Below are 8,711 nucleotides of genomic sequence, written 5' to 3' on the forward strand. Positions count from 1 at the left end.
GTGCGGGTTGTTGTTTGGCTTTGGTGTTGTTTGGCAATGCGACACAGTGCCAAGCTCAAATAAGATGTAACAGCTAACAATGTAAACCTTTATTGACTCTACATAGCATGATATTCGTCAATAACTTAATTCTAATCATGACACAGTTGATTTATTATGCGCAAATGTTAGTCAAAGGTAAAAGATCACAAACAATATCCTTAGTGTCTCGATTCAGTTCCTTCAATTGTGTGAAAATAGTTCCTGTGTTCCCAAACGGCTTCCATGCTTATGAAAAGCTGTTATTTTCAATACTTTAAACATTGTACAAACCATTATCAATAAAAATGTTATACCTGATTTTCAGGTATATTTTTCACACATTTATGTGGATATTTTCCAAATTATAAACTTAATCTCAAATCCTTAACAAATATGTATCCAACCGGCATGGTCCCTCTTAAACTTACAAAAGCTACATTTACAAATTGTTTAGCGCACAAGTGGAAAGACAGAAAAATGTAAACTTTTCATTTTGGCAGATTTGTTCAGTTAAACATGTTAATAGATTATAAATTACCATTTCGTCATTACTTTCTGTAGATAAATATATGAGATTACAAATGTATAAACATTGTTGAGACACATTAAAAGCTGAACATAAACAAAAAAACCTACAGGCAAGATTGAATGGAATAGTGAGCATGGTTGTTGCATTCATCAGGACGGGATGGCCGGGGTGAGGCCCTGCTCATGCATTAACGTCATGGTCTAATCCTAATTTGAGGTGCATGCATTGAAACAATATGCATCTCGGCCAAATGTATTCAGTTGAAAATACACTCACACCTGCCTTGCTCAAGCTAGGATCCCCTAAAACTTGCAGTGCTGTCTTGATCTGCTACAACAGCCAAAGAAACCACACAAATAATCAGACAATCGGCAAACCAGTCGATAGATCAGTCGCTCAGATCAATGACCAGGTGCTCGTAAATCTGAGTTTTCCCTTTGAAACTGGAGGCCAGCAGGAACTGCCGGTTGTCTATGGAGATCGGAGAGAAGGCCCTCGGTGCCTGGATGTTCACCTCCTGGAAGTGGACGAACTCGCCCTTCTTGGCGTCCCAGCGGTACACCTGGGTGAAAGAGTAATCGCTGCCCAGGACGGCGTACTGCCAGCTGCCCACGGAGAAGGGCTGGAACACCATGGAGCCACGGGAGGGCATGGTCTGCAGCTCTCTGAAGAGGGCCCCGTCCCAGCGCATCACTTTTGAGTCGCCGATGAATCGCGTCAGGCAGATGAAGAGGTCGGATTTGACCTGGAAGTGCTTCACGGCGTAAACGTCCTCCATTTCCGGGATGTCGGTGCGCCGGTCGAACAGCTTGGTGGTTTTGTTCCACTGGTAGATGACCGGCCTCTGGGAGCTGCTGGACAGGATCAGGTGAGGCTTGGAGGAGATCTCCATGTACTCCACATCCGTGTCCCGGTACCACGGGTGGAGCGATTGGTGAGAGTAGAAGCCGTTGCCGTTCCACTTATAGATGGTGGTGGATCCGGCCTTGGAGCTGTCCGCTATGACGAAGAAGGATTCGCCGTCGATGCGGAACGTCTCAACGTCGTTTGGTTTGCGGATTTTGAGGATGTCGATGCCTTGGAGCTTGATGAATTTGTTGGCGGAGGAGTCGCGCTTGTAGATGTGTGAGCCACCAAACAGCTGGGCCACGATGACGAAGAGCTGGTTGTCAATGACCAGAGGTTTGCAAATCACCGTGGATGTGCCTGGTGAGGAGAAAGAGGAGAGAAAAACAAGATAGTTTCACTTGTTCTGGACGAATGTCTCCATCTAGGGGCTCATCTTTCAATCTCATTCCCCGCCTCATTTTAGACTCACACAGCTCAATCACAACCACATGACAGCGTATGCGAAACAACCTTTGCTTACTGTCAATGTCATCGAAGCTTCTGAAGACCATCTCCACATGATCCCACTCTAGAAAGCTGCATTTCCCTATGAAGGGCTGAGCGAACACCACATACTGCTCATTCCCAAAGGAAAAGGCCTCCACGGATATGGATTCAAACTTCAGGGACTGGTAGGAAGCGAACTCTATTAGAGGAACAAAAACATGGCGTGCGTGATTAAAGAAGCCAGGAGAAGCTGGCCTCGTTGCTATAAAAAAACAAAGCTGAATAAGAAGTATTTTCTGTACTCCACCTGTGGTGATGCAGTCGAAGGACAGCGGCACCAGGTCGTTAATCTTCTTGTCCAGCTGTGCGGCCGGGCCTTTACAGTAAATCTGGTCCACTGTAGCGTTGGTGCTGTACATCCACTCCACCAACCACTTCAGCTTACAGTCACAGGTGAACTGGTTGCCTCTCAAGTCTCTGAAGAGAGAAGACCAAATTCACTTCCAACAGGAACCTTTTTGAATGGTAAATGCAGACGTTGCCCTCTGGCCCTCACAGCTCACGAGGGGCCACACTGGAGAACTGAACATCTTCAGCGGGTGATGGATTACAAACCATCCCTCTTCCTCACTGCCGCTTGCAATTTTAATGGCGCTAAAAGCACCACCCACTCATTTGTCAAGCCTCGGCTGAAGAGAAATGATTAAACAAAGGTCTATAAATGGAAGGACCACCTTATACTTATGTAACACTGTGCAATTTATCTCTTTGTTTCTGGATAATGAAGGATTTAAATGTGTACTTACACTTTTGTCAACGCCTCAAGACCCTTGAACAGATCTTTCGGCAGAGTCTCCAGATTATTGTAGGCCAGACTCCTGGAAGAGAGGAAGAAAACACCAGATATTTTGCTTATTGTTTGTGTTTCACCAGGTATTCAGTGTGCAGAACCTGCAGACGTGTTCTACTGTTGTATATGTACATTTGCAGATCCATTTGTAAATGGAACTTCAAGTGCCGTATAAAATGATATGTTATATATAGGATATGTTATGCTGTGTTTCCTAGCAGAGGATATCTGTTAAAGAGTTTGGACACATCTTGCCACCCTGGAGACGGAAGGCAAGAACTTTGAGTTTAAAGAAGACATTAAGCTACTTTTAGAACTGCCTCCTCAGCAAGTTTATGGGTCTCTCTGCTACAAAACAAAAGTACTTCTCTTGAAAAGAGATTTTTCATCTGAAGCTAAATGCTCTTGTAATGGGGCCTTCTAATCTCATCAAGTCCAACGGCTAATGTGACTGGATTCATAGTCGTGTCAACAGCAGCATCAGATATTGTTTATCACTGGAGCAGCTTCTTGCCTGCAACTGACAATACAGTTTGAACTGCAAGGATCAGAAAGCTACTATATATTTGCTTTCAAAAAGGGCTATTTTGTATTAAAATCGAACAGAAATGAATACATTATCCTATTTTTGAATTAAAAATAGTACTGCATTTCGTGCACAGGGAGTTAAAAATACCTTTCATACTTACAGATGCACGAGGGTTTTCAGTCCACGAAAAGCATATGGTGAAATCGATGTAATCTGGTTATTTTCTATGAACCTGAAAAAGGTGTTGAATAAATGCATGTGAGGGGGAGACAATCTTGTTATTCAACAGCTTTTTAACAGCCTGTAAAATTGGGGCCTCTACTCACAGATACTCAAGATGAGGAAGACCAAGGAAAGCATCCTCGTTTATAGATTCCAGGTTGTTGGCTGTGAAAAGACTGTGCACAGAAATCCATTATATTTCACCATTCCTGCTCACAAATTAGATCCCAGCGAGCTGCGATCTCACATTAGCTGCTGGATGGAGCTGGAATGCGAAATTCGCAACAAAAAAAAAAACATCAACAGGACCAATTGTTTGGAGGACAGAGTGACTAAGTCAGTACTCCAGCCCATTAGAGTGACGGGGGAAGTCCCCGTTCAAAGGGAGGGATTCCCCATCAATAAATCTCCATCTGAAAGCAAGTCTCACCATAGGCACAAATACCTGTTAGGGTAGGACGTCTACCACACTGTGAGAAGGTGTATACGCAAATCATTTTCAAAGGTATACTTCTCTAAAAGGCTTTGTGCTTCAGCCCCCCCCCCCCCCCCCCGTTTCAGATTATCCAGCATCCATTCTATCATAATGTGTACAATTAGAGGGGGGGGCTTGAGCACTAAACATGGCGTTGATCACCTCACATGGGGTCTGGCTGCATGCAACAAAGACTGAAGAAACATAAAGCTCCAGATAGATTTCTCACAGGAGATGCAGGGCAGGCGTGTGGATGAAGCTCTCCTTCGGGATTTCAGTGAATTCAGACTTGACGAATGATCTGAGGGGGGGAGAGGGAGGGTGGGGGGGGGACACATGACAGGCAGACGCCGGTTAGCTTTAAAGCACAGACGGTCTCATGAACAGATCCCTGTGAGCATCCATGTGCGGCAGCAGCAGCACCATTAAAAGTAAACCCACCACGTGAGCACTGCTTATAAATCCTTTACGAAATAACGATAATGTGACTTACAGTGATATGACATCGGGCGGAAAGCTGCGCGGGATCAGTCCTGCGCTTTCGCACAACGCGTTATCTTTGGTACATGTGCACGATGAGGGGCAGCGAGGTGGTCTCACTCTCTTGCTGTCCACCGCAAGTAAGACAGACGCCAAAACCAGTGCGCAAAGCCAGCGCGGTCTCTTGGGCATCCTGCGTGTATTTTCCATTCTCGAGAACCGCTGCGGGCACGACGTGCGCTCGGAACAGCCCAACACATGAACCGGGGTCTCTGCTGTGGTTCACTCACGACGCGCCGTCCTCTCCTGTTGGTCTCCGCACGAAGTGGCGCGCGCCGCCGCCGCCGCCTCCTCTCGCTCTGGAGGCTGATAAAAACGGGCGCCCCCCCCCCCCCCCCCCCACCCCACCCCCGCCCGCGTACGTCCACAGCGCACTACAGCCCACCCCACCCCCGGGCAAAAACAAATCGATATCCCCGCTGACAAAAAAAAAAAATATATATATATATATCCGTATCTAATCACATTCGCCGTAGTGGCTGAAGCTCATGAAAATAGCAGCCGACAAACACGGTGTGAGGGCAGGTGGGGATCCCAGCGGGAGCAGACGCAGCATCTCCATCCAAAACCACGCCTATAGGATGTCAGTAAAACGCCACCTCTCTCTCTCTCTGTGTGTGTGTGTGTGTGTGTGTGTGTGTGTGTGTGTGTGTGTGTGTGTGTGTGTGTGTGTGTGTGTGTGTGTGTGTGTGTGTGTGTGTGTGTGTGTGTGTGTGTGTGTGTGTGTGTGTGTGTGTGTGTGAAGGATTCCGCCCAGCAGCCGACGCAACTGAACGGTGTAAATATTCGTGAATCAGCTGAAGCGCCGACGTGAGCCAGCGGATCGCAGCCTGTGGCGCAGACGCACACGGGCCGTCTATGCGGGAAGCGGGTGGGAAAACCCGATGAAAATGAATCGTCATCGTGGGAATACAGTTGCGATGGCTCAGTGAACCCCCCTCTAAACTGCCAACACTCTGCCATTAAATAGCTTGTAATATTACGGCTTCAAATATTCTTATATATTTTTTGGCACTTTTGGGGTTGGTTTCCCGGTTTGCACGTGGTTTCCATGGCGACTAGTGGATGCAAAATCTGGCTGCCCTGTGATGGAGGGGTGTGGGGAAGCCCTCCTGTCAACCGGACATCTGCTGTGCTAATTTCAAATGGACCCCTTCCCCCTCGAGGCCCCTCACAGACAAAGGAGAGGACTTTGCTCACGTCCTTCATTTTTGCACAAGGTTGTTTTTATGTAATCTCAAAAGGCCACATAATACTTTCCTCCCCCCACAATACCCCTTATTGTATTTCGAATTAGATCTGCCTTAACTTCTTTTTAACATAATTTCTCAATGTCCCAGATCCCTCCAGAGAAAGTTAGATTAATGTGTGTATTTTCCTGGCAGGGCTGCATGCGCCACACCCTTCTGACGCAAGTTTGAAAAAAGACATGGTGTTCTGCAACTTCAGTCTCTCTGTTATGATTAAACCATTTGTTATCCAGTGTCCGTTTAGGATGCAATACTATTTTGCCTTTAAAGAAAGCAGGGGAGGAGCAGGGTCGTGTTTTGGGAGCGGCTCCATGCAATGCTCCTAAGAACAAAGCTAGCACCCCTAAGGGAGAGACTCAAAAGGCAAAAGGAGACTCTTCTGAGAGGAGCTGGAAGGGATAAAAAGTAACAAATGTCTTTTTTTTCAAAAGCATCTTTCAAACTACATGGAACAGTGGCTATAATTGTTGTGCTATAATGATGGCTTGTGTCTGCGTTTCATAAATGCCGTCATTCATCTGCAGAATAGAACACACTCTGTCCAGCAGCTATTTGACCACAGCGATGTCCACAGCTATTGATATGCCCGCGCCCGGTGTTTCTGACTCTTTTGGGGATCTGAGTTGTTGGTTTTCTGCCAGTGATAACCAGCATTTGACTAGACATTAGGCAAGTGCATGATTTCACTTGGCTTTTATTACAATGAAATGTACTTACAAATGCAAACATTCACCTTTTGCTTGTTCAAGGTGCAAAGAGAGCCTGTATTACCTGAGCACGCCACTAGAGGGGAATAGAGCCACGGTCCAGGTGATGGATTGAATTTTTTTGATGAATTTTAGTTCTCAGCTCCTGACGGGTATTTGTAGCTATTTTTAAAAGACGAAAACGTATTAAAAAACGTACCTCAAAAGGCCAGTGATGCATCATTTTAATTAGCTTGACATTTAGACAATAAGTCCAATGTTGTGATTTGCAGTTTACGTTTACAATTTTATTTCAGAGATCAAAAGCAAACATTTCCTGTCTCTTTTATCTGGTCTTCTCTTTTGCTCTGGTAAAAAACAGGCAATTTCCTGGTGTCACACCTGACTGATTGAAAGTATTCTACATGGATTCCACATAGAGTTGAATCTTACATCTTGATTTTACAAGGCTTCTTAGAGTGTGCCGTCCATCCAACATTTCCCATTTAAATGCCAAAATGTCAATCGGGCATTGGGGGAAAAAAGCTGGAGCTTTTGAACGTAAGCACATTACATTTATTTTAAACATACAACGGAAATATCACAGAAAATTCAAAATGGCTTACTTCCGGTATAGGGTTTTGAGTATAATGACAAGATACTTTCTTTTCAGTTTATGTTTACATATTACTACAACATTTCACACATAGGTCAAACGTAGCACTGGGGCGGCTTGAATCAATATTTGTAGGGGGCGCTATTGAGCCAAATTGCCATTTTGAAGCATTGAAATCATAGCAGGTTACATCTTTGTTGGCCCACTTTAGTCACATTTTCCAGCACGTTTAGTCCCTCAAAAGCACCTCTGTTGTTTAGTGCGAAGACTGTGTTGCCACGGCAACAGGGTTACACCAAAAGTAAAATGCTTCTTGGGGCGTCGTGAAGTGTTATGTTTGTGTGGAACACAACCCTCACCGGGCTGACACTGTCACAGCATTCTCCACTGGTTCTGTGTACTGACCCGACAAACAATCGTCCTTATTGGCCACGGCCCTTAAAAAACATCAAAGAGATCATGAATCACATAAATGATGAACATCACATGAATCGTTGAAGATCATCTGTGGAGTATTGCTGAAAGGACTCAGGTCTCTAAAAACCACCAAGTGTCCCCTCAGGCACTTGTTAAGCCTTGTTGACCTTGATGATGTCACAACCCTTTGACCTTCAAATCTCCTGGATTCAGTTGTTCATGTTCAAAAATGTATCTTTGGTTTTGTGGGGAAGCTCCTGAGGTGAAAGATGCCATGTGGCTGATAATATCTCAATACTTCCATAAACTTTCCTGTTCAACAACAGGAAGACTTTTTGGAAACGTCATTGATCTTCTCCTGCAGATACTGTGACTCACATCATCAAGCACCTGCAGAAGTATCTGGACGCTTGAGAGCAACCAAGGCTTACAAAACAAATGCTGCAGTCAATTTTCCATTGGAGGTGCTTAACCTCCGGACCCCTGCTGTCAGCGCTTATCAAGCCATTAGAGGTCCACTATACCAGCCTTGTAATATGCTTTTAAATTTAAAACCAAGGATGCTGAACTGCTGACAGCTCATACCATCTAAAACAAAGCTGAATCATCATCTCTTTTGAAGGGAGAGAAGTGACGGAGGGATGATGAAGCAGCTGTCGTGTGTCAGTGAGGGAGGCAGTTCTTAAACATGGAGCTCAGAAGCAAAGCGTTTTGTTGAAATATCACAAATTCTACTACAACTACTTTACGACTAATACTACTACAAGTGATACTACTCTTGCTAACACTATTACTTCAAGTATTCTCACTGATATTAATACTAAAATTACTCCTACTACCCATAGTACAAAATATACTAATATTACTACAAGTAGTAATACTACAACTGACTACTACTACTACCTGAAGAGTCAAACATTACCGGACGTTGACACGGTTAACCGCAGCGTTAGAGCAGTTTCTGACGGAGCTGCTGAGTCTAATTAGTTAAGACACTTTTTTTATTTGCATCGTGAATTAGATTTCCAGGTTTACTTGGTTTATTTAAAAATGTTTCAGTTGTGTTGTGTACAAACACACACTGTCCACTGTCCATTTTTTTTGTAATACTTACAAACAATACTAAGAGTCTAAAGCTATGCTGATTTTCATTTTTCATTAACGTGTTTGATTAAGTCAGGGTACCACCGGAGTCAGCGGAAATGTATCCTTGATGGATCTTGACGATCTGTAGCAAATCC

The 8,711-nt window shown here is 44.5% G+C and overlaps 1 protein-coding gene across 1 annotated transcript; it reads right to left on the reverse strand.

Moving 5' to 3' along the window:
• Positions 1-74: 74 nt before the first annotated feature.
• LOC120820492 (leucine-rich glioma-inactivated protein 1) lies at positions 75-5,060 on the reverse strand. Its single transcript, XM_040178323.2, has 8 exons — positions 4,455-5,060; positions 4,191-4,262; positions 3,591-3,662; positions 3,425-3,496; positions 2,692-2,763; positions 2,193-2,362; positions 1,920-2,084; positions 75-1,756 (listed from the first exon to the last, which is right to left on the reverse strand). Exons 1-8 carry the CDS (start codon positions 4,649-4,651, stop codon positions 939-941), a joined length of 1,638 nt encoding a protein of 545 aa, XP_040034257.1. The 5' UTR covers positions 4,652-5,060; the 3' UTR covers positions 75-938.
• Positions 5,061-8,711: the final 3,651 nt, after the last annotated feature.

Source organism: Gasterosteus aculeatus, chromosome 6 (assembly GCF_964276395.1).
Source record: "Gasterosteus aculeatus chromosome 6, fGasAcu3.hap1.1, whole genome shotgun sequence".
Classification (NCBI taxonomy): domain Eukaryota; kingdom Metazoa; phylum Chordata; class Actinopteri; order Perciformes; family Gasterosteidae; genus Gasterosteus; species Gasterosteus aculeatus.

Bases quoted from the DNA above. Each gene is read 5' to 3' on its own strand.
- LOC120820492 (XM_040178323.2), bottom strand. From the start codon at position 4,651: ATGGAAAATACACGCAGGATGCCCAAGAGACCGCGCTGGCTTTGCGCA. The intron at 3,663-4,190 runs GTGAGAAATCTA...TTCTGTGCACAG, and splicing joins ACGCCTGCCCTGCATCTCCT to TCTTTTCACAGCCAACAACC. The intron at 2,764-3,424 runs GTAAGTATGAAA...CCTCTCTTCCAG, and splicing joins CTGAAAACCCTCGTGCATCT to GAGTCTGGCCTACAATAATC.